This window comes from Solanum stenotomum, chromosome 10 (genome assembly GCF_019186545.1).
Source record: "Solanum stenotomum isolate F172 chromosome 10, ASM1918654v1, whole genome shotgun sequence".
NCBI lineage: Eukaryota > Viridiplantae > Streptophyta > Magnoliopsida > Solanales > Solanaceae > Solanum > Solanum stenotomum.
Window position 1 is genome coordinate 20,599,898 of NC_064291.1, and position 18,948 is coordinate 20,618,845.

The 18,948-nt window shown below is 37.5% G+C and overlaps 1 protein-coding gene across 1 annotated transcript; it reads right to left on the bottom strand.

Annotated features, from left to right (window-relative positions):
• LOC125842807 (uncharacterized) lies at positions 1–11,310 on the bottom strand. The gene is made up of 3 exons (XM_049522111.1): positions 10,759–11,310; positions 10,338–10,560; positions 1–95 (listed from the first exon to the last, which is right to left on the bottom strand). Exons 1-3 carry the CDS (start codon positions 11,308–11,310, stop codon positions 1–3), a joined length of 870 nt encoding a protein of 289 aa, XP_049378068.1.
• Between the last annotated feature and the right edge of the window lie 7,638 nt (positions 11,311–18,948).

An 18,948-nucleotide genomic window follows, 5' to 3' on the forward strand; every position in this document is an offset into this window, starting at 1 on the left:
CTACTTATGCTCCACATTGCTGCCCTTTCTGGCAATTAACTCGTCAACTGCATCTGGTTCAACTCCCATTGGCGCTTTGCCTTTTTGCTTTCCAACTGATAAAAGTTCAACTATGTACCATTTTTATGGCATAGGCGGCCATGTGCAAATAAATTACCTAAATTTAGAGGTTATGATCATATGGGCTCTTCTTCAATTGGTTTCACAACTCGAAACAAACTAGGAAATTGAGTTCTCCACAAACATATATATATAGATGGGGTTTTAATAACAACTAAAATTTTACTAATATTTAAGCAATAAAATAGGGAATAAATGCAAATCAGGTTTGACAAGTTTGGAAAGGACCAAGGTGTGTGCATAACCGATGAGTTGTAGATTTCCAATCATTTGGGGTCATTTCAGTTTAACAAATCGTGTCCTTAATGCCTGTTTATGTCCTTATCTGACTATATTATGATATTTTGCAGCTATGAAGTCTAAAGGACAAGACAAATATGAATATATGAAAAAGAGGCCAAAAACATTGAAAGGAGTGTAAACTCCCAATTGACAATCGCCTAACCAAAAAGGAGAATCGCCATAGACCTTTGTCACACCCTGAGCCTACACCCTGGACATGGTCAACACTCAAGAACCATTGTTGGTCCCCAAGTGAACCCTTATCCTAGTTGACTACTAAGTGGAATAGTAACTCAAGCATACACAAGTATCAAAATTGAAGAAATTTTAAAAAATATTATATTAAATCTTAAAGCTATCTGAAAATACTGAGTATTAAGCATAAAGTTTTAAATAAAACATCTGGAACTAAATATTGAAAAACTGGCCAACACTATCTATCTATGAAGCCTCTACTGTATAAAGATAGGTGTCGGGACAAGACCCACGACACCTCAAAATGCTAATATAACAAATCATAATAATAGAGTCATTCGAAAGTAAAGAGGTCTCACTAAAAGCTGACGAGTGGATGATATGATCTCAACAAAACTCCTATTGATGATCCTAAGTACCTGAGTCTGCATCATGAAAAGATGCAGGTCGAATGACATCAGTTCATTGAATGTACAAGTATGTAATATGGTTGAATAAACAAATAACTGAAATGAAGGACTGAAAACAACTCAACTGAATCAATACATGAATATTAAGTGAAAACCATTTAAGATTTATAATAATATATGCAATAAAAGCAATACACAAATAATATACTTTACACTGTGGGGAGTTTCTCTAACCGCCAACCATCATTATGAGCCTAACAATGATACAACGGTTTAACCATGTTGCAATGGTCATTCTATACTTTGCCAGGATATATGATGCTAACTATAATAGTGGATCCATCCAATAAGCCTTCTTGAAGTAGTGAGGAGTCACCTAAAAAGTTGGTACGATCCTATCCTACACTGGCTACATAGTATTATGAGACTTTGAGTTAAAAATAGATTCTTACTCAATTTGGTGCTCGATACTACTCCCAAAATAATCAATATCAATTATGCTCAATCACGCCTTATAGAGAAATGGACTATTACTTTACTTTCACTTTTCTTTACTCAAGAACTTTTTTAAGAAAATCAATCATACTTTTTCTCTTTCTCAACTGTCAAATAGTACATATGAAACCATTTGATTCTTTCTTTAAAAAATCTTTTCAAAACATGCATTTAAAGAGTATACTTATGGACTTATATATCAAGTATGAAATCAATGTATAAGAACTCTCATATAATTACTTTTAATTTTTTTTTTTGGATCCACTTGTGTACCCTTAAACTCTTCTCAAAAGATATTTTAAAATACTCTGGAACTCACTTTGAATTTCAAATCAATGCACAAAGGCTTTCAATAAAAAAAGTCTCATCAACTAGTTTATGTAAAATATAAGCATGAACAACAGCGCAAGGATATTAATATATAAAATATCAAAATCTCATAATTAGGAAATCAAACTCAGAATAAAAGCACAATATGAATTTAGGAAAAATTATGAAATTTTGAGTAGAACACTGGATTTTATATATGGTTCGTGGTTTGATCTACAATCCTTAGATCCCATCCGTGGAATTTGTATTGAAGTCTTAAGGCGAAAAAGTTCATTCTACGGACCCAAACTATGACCTGTAGAAGTTTCTACGACCTGTAGATGAGTTTGTAGGAATTGGACCCAAAAATTAACTTCCAGAACATTTTTCCATGAGTGACCAGTACGGGTCGTAGTTTAATCTATGAACCATAGATCAAACTCGTATATCATTGGATCTAAAATTTCTATTGTGGTTGTCTTTGGTAAAATGGTTATAATAGTTTACTCCAAAATTGAAATGAGGCAAACTTAATGTAGTTGGAAAGAGGACTTATATACATTTAATTTGATAGGTCAAGGGCCACACAACTCTTTATATATTAAGAGATATGATCGTTGTAAGTTGACCTGAGTAGATGTCACGACCCAGGGGTACCCCTTAGATGGAACACGGTGTACTTGACCTCGAAGGGGTCTCATACAAGCCCTTAGCATACATAAACATAGGAAATAGAAATGATGCGGAATTTAAAATTTTACAATCGAGGTCTTTTTATTGAATTCAAAAGCGATATCTAGACTTTGTCTCATTCACCATCTACTACAATAGAATGTCAATAGGGTCACAGCCCTTTACATAAAAAGGTCTCAAAAGTAGTCTATAAGAAAAGCAACTAGAAGTGAATGACATCTTGTCTTCGAACCATGAGGATTCACCACATGTCTTGGAGATAAGCAATCCAAGCCTTTGTCAAGAAAGGAAGTACACTTCACCTAGCCGGAACCTACACTTTGTAAAATTGTAGAAGAAATAGGGGTTAACACAACTATGTACTAAGTATGGAAGCATTCATAAAAAAAATCCTTGAAATATAATAAAAAGGACATTTTGTTAAAAAGTATGCATTTACCAGTTTGAGAATCACCATACACCTTCAAGGTAAACCACAAGTCATAATCACATTTATCATGTAAGAACATTGTAACATAATAGAACCATCTTTTTAGTAACCTTAAGTCGCACTTGTGCAATGTATGATTAGCATCCCATAAGACCAACCACACCAAGTACTCCTTTGAGGCCACCCTCATCATTACATAGCATACATAAACCTCATCATAGCCAATACTCGTAGACAAGGAAATAGTCATGTACATTAACTTGAACATAAGGAAAGTTATCCATAGCAACAATCCATTCTACATACATTCATACATTCATATATTATCATAGCATAAAAAACCATCCCATAACACCTTTCTAAGTCTACTTGTGAAATGTAAAAGTGAATCTCCATACCCCCATTCCTATTAAGTAAAACTCATCAAGAAGTCATAAGTATAGTTCGTGTCATATTCATTATCTTGTCATGTAGGGAAAATAGCCATAACCGACATAGACCATATGAGCTACATGGAATCCGGTGTCGTGTAACCCTACACCGAAAGAAGGTGTCCTACTTGCCTAAGGTAGAACTAAATGTATTAGCTTTTTGGTGGATCCACTAGCTAAAGACCTATATGGGCACATAGTTATGGGATAGGGAGATTGCTTCTAGAAACCCGACCTATTGTATTGGCGGAGGAGTTTCATCTCATGAGAATAATTTATATGACCCGGCCTATTGTATTGACAGGAGGGAATCTACCTCATTTTCCATATCCACTCAGTGCTAAGCATTATTTCCCAAATTATAATTAATTAGTCTTGAATTGCATTTACATATGTGAAGGAATACCTTGCCCTTCATTCAATACAACTCATAAAATAGCTCATAGATTCAATTAGGTGAGAATGGACTTTCAACCTTAGAATCATCATTTAACATGTGAGTAAACCTTTCACATCATGTTCATAGTGTTTCATGGGAATAGCCTTTCAATCAACACAACACCATTATTATCATCCTAGACAGTTCATACATAATCATGTGTAAGGGTAAAGGGGAGAATTATCTTTCAACAATACCACAATTTACACAATAGTCATAGAATCTTCACTTTCTAAGTGAATCATAAGTTCATACCCGACTTTCATCAACATGTACAAACCTTCATAGTTTACCCTTCAAGGGTCATGAATCATGTCTCACAATCACACCTAGAAATACTACTTTAGGCATAGATAAAGCAAGATTCAATAACTAAAATACCATATAAACAATTCATAGTATTCCTCTTGCATCAATATACCCATCACAATTTATGAAATTGGGGTCATGGGGAAATTCATGGGTTCATGGGGATTTTACTATAAAAATAACCATTAAACATAAAATCAACCATAATATAAAACAATTAACCCATTAAAATCATTTTTAGGAAGAGCCCATGGCTAGATTGAAAACCCTAGGTTTTGAAGAATCTAGTAATTTGAAATTAAAAGTTGAAGGGCTTCATAGAAGAAAGATTTCCATGAATCAAGACTTCTTTTCATGAAATTAAAAGTTGAAGGGCTTGGCACACTGGAACTTTAGGCGAGATAATAGCCATTCAGTGACTCACCCAATGGATTAGGCGATCAACATGCCTTCTTTTCTTCGTTCTTTCAGTTGCCTTGTTATTTTTTGCGCATTAGCGTCCATGCTTTATTCGTCAATCCATATACATGAAAATAAAGGATTTTACATCTGTTATTGGCACAAAACAAGCATTTGAGGATAGAAAATCTATCCAAATAAAGCCCTTAAATGAGTCCAAATTGTGGACTCATCATTAAGCAAGGCTTAACAAGTAAACCTTGGGGTGTATGCTTGGCTCCAAGTGGATATTTAAGATGAGATGGAGTGTCACACAAGATAGGGTCCAGTATACAAGTAGAAAGGAGAACCACACCTAGTTGATGTGAGGACTATCCAAGTTAAAGGGGGAACTCTTTCGTAGTAGAGTGTGGGTTTTCCCAAAGTTAGGTCTCGTGAGATGGGAGCCTTCACAAGATTTGAATCAAGGTTCCTTGTAGCAATCTCCATATCCAATGAACTAAGACATGCTTAATGAAGCATCTTATAGTGTTAAAAAGCATAAATGAACTAAGACTTACTTAATGAAGTAACTCATAGTGTTCAAGAGTGTAAATGGACTTAGACATACTTAAGGTAGTATCTCATAGGGTCCATGTGAAAACGGACCTTAGACATACTTAACTGAGTATCTCATAATGTTTAAAGTATAAATGGATTTATACATTCTTAAGTAAGTATCTCATAGTATCCATGCTAATAGTGAACTTAGACATACTAAAGGAAGTATCTCATAGGGTTCAACCTAATAATGAACTAATATGTGCTTAAGAGAGTACCTCATAGTGTTCCAAGGTTTAATGAGAGATGAACTAAGATGTGCTTAAGAAAGTACCTCATAGTGTTCTAAAGTTAAAGAGAGGAACTAGGTTCCAAATCAAGAAGTATTAGTATGACGACCTAAAAGTGGTACTTAGCATGAGTAGTATTATGGGGTGCTATTCTTGCATTGCACACGCATGACTTAGGGTTATTAAAGAAGAGATTTGAGATATGATTGTTCTATAGTTGCCTTCCTAGATATATTTGACTAAAGGTGAGAAATTCCCTTAATTATGAAAGTTAAGCTAATAATGAGACCAAAGGAAGGGTGAGTATTACTAAGATGACTTCAAGGTTATGCTTAGTGTGAAGCGTAGTATGGGATGCCTTTCATACATTTCACAAGTGTGCTTTGAGGTTACTTAGAAGTATGGTGCCCTTATGGTATAGAGAAGCTTAGAGAATTGACCATTTATATAGACTACGATTAAGATGACTAAAAAGGGATACTTGGCTTCAGTGCTATTATGGGATGCTATTCATGCTTTGCATTTGTATGCTTTTGAGGTTACTTGAGAATGGTTATATTATGGTATAGATGACTAAGAGTCAATTCTGCTTATTATGATTATGACTTATCTCCTATGTTCATTAACTATGTCTTATGTCGACTTATGCTGATATGATGCTTATGTTGGAGATTATGCTATTACTATGTTATTATGTCTTATGCTTATGTCTTATGTTGACTAACCATTTTGAGATGCTTTTATGGTGTTGTGCTAGATATCATACTTGGTACATTTTGTACTAACACATATTGCCTCAATTCTAATAAAATGTAGGGTTTGGAGAGTGCTATCTTGAAGCTAGGTTTCCTAAGGAGCTAAGGAGTTGAAGATCTTGGTGAGTCCTCATAGTTTCGAGGACAACACCCACATTTACTTTATGTCTTTTATTTTCATGTTGAGACTATTTTATGGGTTGTGTCCCAAGAGTTTATTCTAAAAGTTGTCTTAGATGGTTTGAGACAAAGTATAGAAAGACTTTCGCTTGATTTTATGAAAATGACTTCGATTGTAAAATTTTAAATTTCCCGTATTTTTCTATTATCTTATGATATGCTAAGGGATTGTATGAGACCCCTTCGGGGTCAAGTATGCCATGTTACATCTAGGGGGTACCCCTGGGTCGTGACAACTAGCATCCCATAAAGCAAGCAATATAAAAAATAATTCCAAATGCAAAGGAGGAAACATCAACTCCATCTCAAAAATAGACAATGCAACATAAGGAAGTAGGAGCTACATCCACAACCTATTATGCACCAAAGCTCATTATTTCATATCATCATAGGAGAAATTACCTTCTCCATCTAAAATAAGCTCAACACAACATTATGGAGCCAATACGCCATATCATCACAAGTATAGCAAAACATATCCATCAAATCATCTCATGAAATCAAATAAGCAATCATCATACTACAATGCACAATAACATGAGGAACATATTTAAATAATGAAAACTCAATTTATGCTAAAGAGGAATTCTCACAAGAACATGCATATCATAATGAAATCATAAAGGACAGTCATAGCACATATGACTTCCAAAACACCAAACTCAAGAAAAACTACTTACCTCAAGTTTGAATAGGAGTAGAAGGAAAAAGATGAGGATGGCGGGACTTCATGTCAGTCTCGGCCTCCTATGTAGCACCCTCAACTAAGTGATTCCTCAATAAAACCTTAACGGAAGCTACTTCTTTGTTTCTCAACCTCTTAACTTGTCGATCTAGAATCTCTACCAGAATCTCTTCATAGGAAAGGTTCTCATCAACTCCCAAACCCTCTAAAGGAATGACAGTTATCGGATCACCCATACACTTCTTGAACATAGAAACATGAAATACCAGGTGAACCAGAGCCAATTCATTTGGCAAGTCTAATTCATAGGCAACTTTCCCAATACACTTCAAGATTTGGTATGGGCCTACATACCGGGGACTAAGTTTCCCCTTCTTGCCAAACCTCATCACACCTTTCATAGGTGAGATTTTCAAATAGACCCAATCACTAACTTCAAATTCTAGATCCCTTCTTCTATTGTCGGCATAAGACTTTTGCCGACTTTGGGCCGTCCTCAACCTCTCTCTTATGGGTTGGACCTTCTCAATGACTTCATAAACTAGTTCGGGACCAATTAGAGCAATTTCCCCTATTTCAAACCACCCAACCAGAGATCTACACCTCCTACCATATAGTGCTTCAAACGGAGCCATGGCAATACGTGAGTGGTAACTATTGTTGTAGGCAAATTCTACCAATGATAGATGCTCATCCCAATTACCTTGAAAATCTATGACGCACGCCCTCAACATATCCTCTAAAGTTTGAATGGTGCGTTCCTCTTGACCATCTGTAGGGTGAAAGGCCATACTAAGCTTGACTGTAGTACCTAGCCCTTTTTGGAATGCCTTCAAAAAATGTGAAGTAAATTGAGTACCCCGATCCGATATAATAGATAGAGGAACCCCATGCAACTTTACTATCTCCTTGATGTACAATTTTGCATAGTCTTCTGCCGACAATGAAACTTTGACGGGAATAAAGTGGGCGGATTTTGTCATTCTATCAACAATGACCCAAATAGAATCATGTTGCCTTCTAGTACGAGGCAAACCCACTATAAAATCCATATTCACATCCTCCAACTTTCAAGTGGGAATATCTATATCTTGGGACAAGCCTCCCCGTCTTAAGTGTTTGGCCTTAACTTGTTGACAATTTGGACACTTGGCTACAAAATTCTTTATACCATTCCACCAATAGACTTCCCATAGGTCACGGTACATCTTGGTGGCTCCCGGATGAATAGAGTACCGCAAACTATGAGCCGCTTCTAAAATTTTCTCCCTCAAGCTATCAACATCTGGAACACATAATCAACCTTAGTACCTAAGCACCCTATCTCCCCCTTGGGATAAAGCCTCAACGGACTTGTTGAGTACCAATTCTTTCAATTGCATTAATATGGGATTAAGGCCTTGTTTGCACTTCACGTTAACTACAAAGGATGATTCAGAACCACTATGGATAATGACACCACCCTTGGTGGAATCCACTAGTTGGACACCTAACCAGGCCAACCTATGTACATCACGAACTAACTCCTTCTTCTCATCGTCTACATGAGGTACACTACCCATGGACAATCGACTTAAGGCATCCAAAACTACATTGGCTTTGCCAGGGTGGTAAAGGACACTCATGTCATAATCCTTTAAAAGCTCTAACCACCTTCTTTGTCGAAAATTCAAGTCTTTTTGGCTAAACACATATTGAAGACTCCTGTGGTCGGTGAAAATATCCACATGGACCCCATATAGGTAATGTCTCCATATTTTAAAACCAAACACTACCACTGCTAATTCAAGATCATGGGTCGGATAATTCTTTTCATTGATCTTGAGTTGCCTTGAAGCATAGGCAATCACTTTACCATGTTGCATAAAGACACATCCCAAAACCACTCGAGAAGCGTCACAGTACACCACAAACCTATCAGTACCCTAAGGTAAGGTCAAGACCGGAGCGGAAGTAAGTCTATCTTTCAACTCTTGGAAGCTTTTCTCACAAGCCTCCGACCACTCAAACTTAGCCTTCTTTTGAGTCAAAGCCGTCAATGGAGGAAAAACCCTCAACAAACCTCCTATAGTAATCGGCCAAACCCAAAAATCTTCTAATATCGGTAGGATTTAGAGGTCTAGGCCAACCTTTGACCGCATCCATATTCTTAGGATGTACCTCAATACCCTTGCCCGACACAATATGACCAAGGAAGGCTACAGACCTTAGCCAAAACTCACACTTACTAAACTTTGCATACAATTGGTGGTCTTTGAGGACTTGGCAATACAATACTCAAATGGTTCATGTGCTCATTTTCACTTTTTGAATAGATCAAAATATAATCTATAAACATTATCACAAACATATCAAGATAGTGCCTAAAAACTCTATTCATAAAGTCCATGAATGCCGTCGGGGAATTTGTTTGCCCAAAGGACATTACTAGGAATTCATAGTGACCATATCTTGTTCGGAAAGTCATCTTAGGAATGTCAACCCCTCTTACCCTTAGTTGATGGTAACCCGAACGAAGATCTATTTTGGAGAAATAGTTAGCTCCTTGAAGTTGATCAAACAAATCGTCAATCCTAGGAAGAGGATACTTATTCTTTATTGTCACCTTGTTCAATTGGCGGTAGTCAATACACATCCTAAGGGACCCATCCTTCTTCCTTACAAACAATACTGGAGCACCCCATGGAGAGATTCTTGGTTGAATAAACCCTTTGTCTAAAAAATCCTTGAGTTGCTCTTTCAACTCTTTCAATTCGGCCGGAGCCATTCTATATGGAGGAATGGATATAGGTTGCGTATTTGGCAATAGATCAATGCCAAAGTCTATTTCTCATTAGGGAGAAATGCTGCACAAGTCATCGAGAAAGACTTTCGGAAACTCACTCACCACGGAGACCGACTCTAAGGAGGGGTTTCAGACTCAACATCCTTAACCCTAACAATATGGTAAATACACCCCTTGGAGATCATTTTCCTAGCTTTTAGACAAGAACCAATTGACCTCTAGGGATAGAATTCCCCCCCTTCCACTCTAAAGTAGACTCATTTGGGAATTGGAATTGTACTACCCGGGTCCTACAATCAATAGTTACATAACATGCATGTAACCAATGCATACCTAAAATTACATCAAAATCTAACAGGTCTAACTCCACTAAGTGCACCAAGGTAACTTTGTGGGACAAAGAAATAGGACAACTCCTATAGACTCTTTTTGCCACTACCGAGTCACTAACCAGGGTAGACACCGAAAAAGGTTCTTCTAATAAATCGGGGAGTATTTCAAATTTCATAGCCACGAAAGGTGTAACAAATACAAAGTGGCACCGGGGTCTAACAATGCATAAACATCAATAGAAAAAACTTGTAACATACCTGTCACCACATCCGGGGAACTCTCTTGGTCACCTCGGGATTGAAGAGCATAGAAGCGGTTCTTCTTGGGAGTATCAGAGTTTGAAACACTCGGAGGAGTTTGCTTATCATCTCTCCCTTTGGCCGTACGAATTGGGCAATATTTCAATTGATGCCCAGTCTTTCCACAACCATAGCACACACCCATGCCGGCAAGACATTTACCATCATGCTTCTTACCGTACTTGGCACAAGGAGGCCTCTCCATGAAAGATCAACTACTATTGCCTCCTTGAGGCTTAGGGTTAGACACCCTATCTTTGTTGACCCTTGGAGCACTAGAGGAGCCTTGGTTGGAAAACCTCTTCTTGAACCTTAGTCTACCTTGACCGTTAAACTTAACCTTAGATGAATTTCCATCATCGGTCCTTACCATTTTTACCTCTCTATACTTCTTCCTAGGCCTTGTATCCTCAACTTGTTGAGCATACACCATTAGACATGAGATATCCATATTATCATGGAGCATTACCGCACAACATTCTTCTTCAATGGAGTCGGACACACTCGTCACAAATTGACTCATCTCATCCCTCAGATTAGATACCAAGGACGGGGTATACTTGGAAAACATAGTGAATTTCAAAGAATATTCTTGGACACTCATACCTCCTTTACAAAGGTTGATAAATTCCTCCACCTTTGCTTCCCTCTTTTCCCGTGGAAAGAACTTATCAAGGAATGCTTTCTTGAATACTTCCCAATCTATGGGACCCGCTCCTATAGTCCTATTATCCTTCCATTGATTATACCATACTTGGGCCACATCCTTGAATTGATAAGTGGCTAGTTCGGCTTTCTCTATGGAAGTCATCCCCATAGCATCAACTATCTTGTAGATCTCTTCCACGAACTCTTGTGGATCTTCATTCACTTTGGAACCAAAGAGCATAAGAGGGCTCATTCTTGTGAGGTCTCTCAACCTTGAAGCCATGGTGCTCACATTGGGTTCAGACGGGGCCCAACATCTCAGTTGGCTTAAGCTGTCATAGCTTGGGCATGAGTGGTCATGACTTGAGTCAATGTTTGGAGAGCCACTCTTATTTTCACATTTGTCATAGCTCCCTCATCATTAGGATCTTGAGGGTCTTGAGGAGCATGGGGAGGAACTCCCTCATTCATAATCTGCTCTTCCATTCGCCTTGCATTTACCCTTCTTGTATTCATAGCCTATAAACACAAGAGAAGGGTTAGGAAAAGGACTTCATTGAGTTAGAACTCTAAAGCACGACTAAGGAGTAATGAATGAATTGGACTTTCCTAAGCATCTTATAGCCTCTCATTCATAAGTGTGGTATGTTTCACACTCAGGAACAAGACTCTACTAGACGTGGTTTATGAGACATCAACCTAAAAATCATCCCAAAACCTTATGCTCTGATACCAAGTTTGTCATGACCTAGGGGTACCCCCTAAATGCAACACGACGTACTTGACCCCGAAGGTGTATCATACAAGCCCTTAGAATACATAAACGTAGGAAATAAAAATGATGCGGAATTTAAATTTTACAATCGAGGTCTCTTTATTGAAATCAAAAGTGATGTCTAGACTTTGTCTCATTCACCATCTACTACAATAGAATGACAATAGGGTCACAACCATTTACAATAAAAAAGTCTCAAAAATAGTCTATAAGAAAAGCAACTAGAAGTGAATGACATCTTGTCCTCGAACCATGAAGACTCACCACAAGTCTTGGAGATAAGCAATCCAAGCCTTTGTCAAGAAAGAAAGTACACTTCACCTAGCCGGAACCTACATTTTGTAAAAATGTAGAAAAAATAGGGGTTAGCACAAATATGTACCAAGTATGGAAGAATGCATAAAAAAAATCCTTGAAATATAATAAAAAGGGCATTTTGGTTAAAAAGTATGAATTTGCCAAGTTTGAGGAACACCATGCACCTTCAAGGTAAAACATAAGTCATAATCACATTTATCATGTAAGAACATTGTAACCTAATAGAACCATCTTTTTAGTAACCTTAAGTCGCACTTGTGCAATGTATGATTAGCATCCCATAAGACCAACCACACCAAGTACTCCTTTGAGGCCACCCTCATCATTACATAGCATACATAAACCTCATCATAGCCAATACTCGTAGACAAGGAAATAGTCATGTACATTAACTTGAACATAAGGAAAGTTATCCATAACAACAATCCATTCTACATACATTCATACATTCATATATTATCATAGCATAAAAAACCATCCCATAACACCTTTCTAAGTCTACTTGTGAAATGTAAAAGTGAATCTCCATACCCCCATTCCTATTAAGTAAAACTCATCAAGAAGTCATAAGTATAGTTCGTGTCATATTCATTATCTTGTCATGTAGGGAAAATAGCCATAACCGACATAGACCATATGAGCTACATGGAATCCGGTGTCGTGTAACCCTACACCGAAAGAAGGTGTCCTACTTGCCTAAGGTAGAACTAAATGTATTAGCTTTTTGGTGGATCCACTAGCTAAAGACCTATATGGGCACATAGTTATGGGATAGGGAGATTGCTTCTAGAAACCCGACCTATTGTATTGGCGGAGGAGTTTCATCTCATGAGAATAATTTATATGACCCGGCCTATTGTATTGACAGGAGGGAATCTACCTCATTTTCCATATCCACTCAGTGCTAAGCATTATTTCCCAAATTATAATTAATTAGTCTTGAATTGCATTTACATATGTGAAGGAATACCTTGCCCTTCATTCAATACAACTCATAAAATAGCTCATAGATTCAATTAGGTGAGAATGGACTTTCAACCTTAGAATCATCATTTAACATGTGAGTAAACCTTTCACATCATGTTCATAGTGTTTCATGGGAATAGCCTTTCAATCAACACAACACCATTATTATCATCCTAGACAGTTCATACATAATCATGTGTAAGGGTAAAGGGGAGAATTATCTTTCAACAATACCACAATTTACACAATAGTCATAGAATCTTCACTTTCTAAGTGAATCATAAGTTCATACCCGACTTTCATCAACATGTACAAACCTTCATAGTTTACCCTTCAAGGGTCATGAATCATGTCTCACAATCACACCTAGAAATACTACTTTAGGCATAGATAAAGCAAGATTCAATAACTAAAATACCATATAAACAATTCATAGTATTCCTCTTGCATCAATATACCCATCACAATTTATGAAATTGGGGTCATGGGGAAATTCATGGGTTCATGGGGATTTTACTATAAAAATAACCATTAAACATAAAATCAACCATAATATAAAACAATTAACCCATTAAAATCATTTTTAGGAAGAGCCCATGGCTAGATTGAAAACCCTAGGTTTTGAAGAATCTAGTAATTTGAAATTAAAAGTTGAAGGGCTTCATAGAAGAAAGATTTCCATGAATCAAGACTTCTTTTCATGAAATTAAAAGTTGAAGGGCTTGGCACACTGGAACTTTAGGCGAGATAATAGCCATTCAGTGACTCACCCAATGGATTAGGCGATCAACATGCCTTCTTTTCTTCGTTCTTTCAGTTGCCTTGTTATTTTTTGCGCATTAGCGTCCATGCTTTATTCGTCAATCCATATACATGAAAATAAAGGATTTTACATCTGTTATTGGCACAAAACAAGCATTTGAGGATAGAAAATCTATCCAAATAAAGCCCTTAAATGAGTCCAAATTGTGGACTCATCATTAAGCAAGGCTTAACAAGTAAACCTTGGGGTGTATGCTTGGCTCCAAGTGGATATTTAAGATGAGATGGAGTGTCACACAAGATAGGGTCCAGTATACAAGTAGAAAGGAGAACCACACCTAGTTGATGTGAGGACTATCCAAGTTAAAGGGGGAACTCTTTCGTAGTAGAGTGTGGGTTTTCCCAAAGTTAGGTCTCGTGAGATGGGAGCCTTCACAAGATTTGAATCAAGGTTCCTTGTAGCAATCTCCATATCCAATGAACTAAGACATGCTTAATGAAGCATCTTATAGTGTTAAAAAGCATAAATGAACTAAGACTTACTTAATGAAGTAACTCATAGTGTTCAAGAGTGTAAATGGACTTAGACATACTTAAGGTAGTATCTCATAGGGTCCATGTGAAAACGGACCTTAGACATACTTAACTGAGTATCTCATAATGTTTAAAGTATAAATGGATTTATACATTCTTAAGTAAGTATCTCATAGTATCCATGCTAATAGTGAACTTAGACATACTAAAGGAAGTATCTCATAGGGTTCAACCTAATAATGAACTAATATGTGCTTAAGAGAGTACCTCATAGTGTTCCAAGGTTTAATGAGAGATGAACTAAGATGTGCTTAAGAAAGTACCTCATAGTGTTCTAAAGTTAAAGAGAGGAACTAGGTTCCAAATCAAGAAGTATTAGTATGACGACCTAAAAGTGGTACTTAGCATGAGTAGTATTATGGGGTGCTATTCTTGCATTGCACACGCATGACTTAGGGTTATTAAAGAAGAGATTTGAGATATGATTGTTCTATAGTTGCCTTCCTAGATATATTTGACTAAAGGTGAGAAATTCCCTTAATTATGAAAGTTAAGCTAATAATGAGACCAAAGGAAGGGTGAGTATTACTAAGATGACTTCAAGGTTATGCTTAGTGTGAAGCGTAGTATGGGATGCCTTTCATACATTTCACAAGTGTGCTTTGAGGTTACTTAGAAGTATGGTGCCCTTATGGTATAGAGAAGCTTAGAGAATTGACCATTTATATAGACTACGATTAAGATGACTAAAAAGGGATACTTGGCTTCAGTGCTATTATGGGATGCTATTCATGCTTTGCATTTGTATGCTTTTGAGGTTACTTGAGAATGGTTATATTATGGTATAGATGACTAAGAGTCAATTCTGCTTATTATGATTATGACTTATCTCCTATGTTCATTAACTATGTCTTATGTCGACTTATGCTGATATGATGCTTATGTTGGAGATTATGCTATTACTATGTTATTATGTCTTATGCTTATGTCTTATGTTGACTAACCATTTTGAGATGCTTTTATGGTGTTGTGCTAGATATCATACTTGGTACATTTTGTACTAACACATATTGCCTCAATTCTAATAAAATGTAGGGTTTGGAGAGTGCTATCTTGAAGCTAGGTTTCCTAAGGAGCTAAGGAGTTGAAGATCTTGGTGAGTCCTCATAGTTTCGAGGACAACACCCACATTTACTTTATGTCTTTTATTTTCATGTTGAGACTATTTTATGGGTTGTGTCCCAAGAGTTTATTCTAAAAGTTGTCTTAGATGGTTTGAGACAAAGTATAGAAAGACTTTCGCTTGATTTTATGAAAATGACTTCGATTGTAAAATTTTAAATTTCCCGTATTTTTCTATTATCTTATGATATGCTAAGGGATTGTATGAGACCCCTTCGGGGTCAAGTATGCCATGTTACATCTAGTGGGTACCCCTGGGTCGTGACAACTAGCATCCCATAAAGCAAGCAATATAAAAAATAATTCCAAATGCAAAGGAGGAAACATCAACTCCATCTCAAAAATAGACAATGCAACATAAGGAAGTAGGAGCTACATCCACAACCTATTATGCACCAAAGCTCATTATTTCATATCATCATAGGAGAAATTACCTTCTCCATCTAAAATAAGCTCAACACAACATTATGGAGCCAATACGCCATATCATCACAAGTATAGCAAAACATATCCATCAAATCATCTCATGAAATCAAATAAGCAATCATCATACTACAATGCACAATAACATGAGGAACATATTTAAATAATGAAAACTCAATTTATGCTAAAGAGGAATTCTCACAAGAACATGCATATCATAATGAAATCATAAAGGACAGTCATAGCACATATGACTTCCAAAACACCAAACTCAAGAAAAACTACTTACCTCAAGTTTGAATAGGAGTAGAAGGAAAAAGATGAGGATGGCGGGACTTCATGTCGGTCTCGGCCTCCTATGTAGCACCCTCAACTAAGTGATTCCTCCATAAAACCTTAACGNACCTTAGTACCTAAGCACCCTATCTCCCCCTTGGGATAAAGCCTCAACGGACTTGTTGAGTACCAATTCTTTCAATTGCATTAATATGGGATTAAGGCCTTGTTTGCACTTCACGTTAACTACAAAGGATGATTCAGAACCACTATGGATAATGACACCACCCTTGGTGGAATCCACTAGTTGGACACCTAACCAGGCCAACCTATGTACATCACGAACTAACTCCTTCTTCTCATCGTCTACATGAGGTACACTACCCATGGACAATCGACTTAAGGCATCCAAAACTACATTGGCTTTGCCAGGGTGGTAAAGGACACTCATGTCATAATCCTTTAAAAGCTCTAACCACCTTCTTTGTCGAAAATTCAAGTCTTTTTGGCTAAACACATATTGAAGACTCCTGTGGTCGGTGAAAATATCCACATGGACCCCATATAGGTAATGTCTCCATATTTTAAAACCAAACACTACCACTGCTAATTCAAGATCATGGGTCGGATAATTCTTTTCATTGATCTTGAGTTGCCTTGAAGCATAGGCAATCACTTTACCATGTTGCATAAAGACACATCCCAAAACCACTCGAGAAGCGTCACAGTACACCACAAACCTATCGGTACCCTAAGGTAAGGTCAAGACCGGAGCGGAAGTAAGTCTATCTTTCAACTCTTGGAAGCTTTTCTCACAAGCCTCCGACCACTCAAACTTAGCCTTCTTTTGAGTCAAAGCCGTCAATGGAGGAAAAACCCTCAACAAACCTCCTATAGTAATCGGCCAAACCCAAAAATCTTCTAATATCGGTAGGATTTAGAGGTCTAGGCCAACCTTTGACCGCATCCATATTCTTAGGATGTACCTCAATACCCTTGCCCGACACAATATGACCAAGGAAGGCTACAGACCTTAGCCAAAACTCACACTTACTAAACTTTGCATACAATTGGTGGTCTTTGAGGACTTGGCAATACAATACTCAAATGGTTCATGTGCTCATTTTCACTTTTTGAATAGATCAAAATATAATCTATAAACATTATCACAAACATATCAAGATAGTGCCTAAAAACTCTATTCATAAAGTCCATGAATGCCGTCGGGGAATTTGTTTGCCCAAAGGACATTACTAGGAATTCATAGTGACCATATCTTGTTCGGAAAGTCATCTTAGGAATGTCAACCCCTCTTACCCTTAGTTGATGGTAACCCGAACGAAGATCTATTTTGGAGAAATAGTTAGCTCCTTGAAGTTGATCAAACAAATCGTCAATCCTAGGAAGAGGATACTTATTCTTTATTGTCACCTTGTTCAATTGGCGGTAGTCAATACACATCCTAAGGGACCCATCCTTCTTCCTTACAAACAATACTGGAGCACCCCATGGAGAGATTCTTGGTTGAATAAACCCTTTGTCTAAAAAATCCTTGAGTTGCTCTTTCAACTCTTTCAATTCGGCCGGAGCCATTCTATATGGAGGAATGGATATAGGTTGCGTATCTGGCAATAGATCAATGCCAAAGTCTATTTCTCATTAGGGAGAAATGCTGCACAAGTCATCGAGAAAGACTTTCGGAAACTCACTCACCACGGAGACCGACTCTAAGGAGGGGTTTCAGACTCAACATCCTTAACCCTAACAATATGGTAAATACACCCCTTGGAGATCATTTTCCTAGCTTTTAGACAAGAACCAATTGACCTCTAGGGATAGAATTCCCCCCCTTCCACTCTAAAGTAGACTCATTTGGGAATTGGAATTGTACTACCCGGGTCCTACAATCAATAGTTACATAACATGCATGTAACCAATGCATACCTAAAATTACATCAAAATCTAACAGGTCTAACTCCACTAAGTGCACCAAGGTAACTTTGTGGGACAAAGAAATAGGACAACTCCTATAGACTCTTTTTGCCACTACCGAGTCACTAACCAGGGTAGACACCGAAAAAGGTTCTTCTAATAAATCGGGGAGTATTTCAAATTTCATAGCCACGAAAGGTGTAACAAATACAAAGTGGCACCGGGGTCTAACAATGCATAAACATCAATAGAAAAAACTTGTAACATACCTGTCACCACATCCGGGGAACTCTCTTGGTCACCTCGGGATTGAAGAGCATAGAAGCGGTTCTTCTTGGGAGTATCAGAGTTTGAACCACTCGGAGGAGTTTGCTTATCATCTCTCCCTTTGGCCGTACGAATTGGGCAATATTTCAATTGATGCCCAGTCTTTCCACAACCATAGCACACACCCATGCCGGCAAGACATTTACCATCATGCTTCTTACCGTACTTGGCACAAGGAGGCCTCTCCATGAAAGATCAACTACTATTGCCTCCTTGAGGCTTAGGGTTAGACACCCTATCTTTGTTGACCCTTGGAGCACTAGAGGAGCCTTGGTTGGAAAACCTCTTCTTGAACCTTAGTCTACCTTGACCGTTAAACTTAACCTTAGATGAATTTCCATCATCGGTCCTTACCATTTTTACCTCTCTATACTTCTTCCTAGGCCTTGTATCCTCAACTTGTTGAGCATACACCATTAGACATGA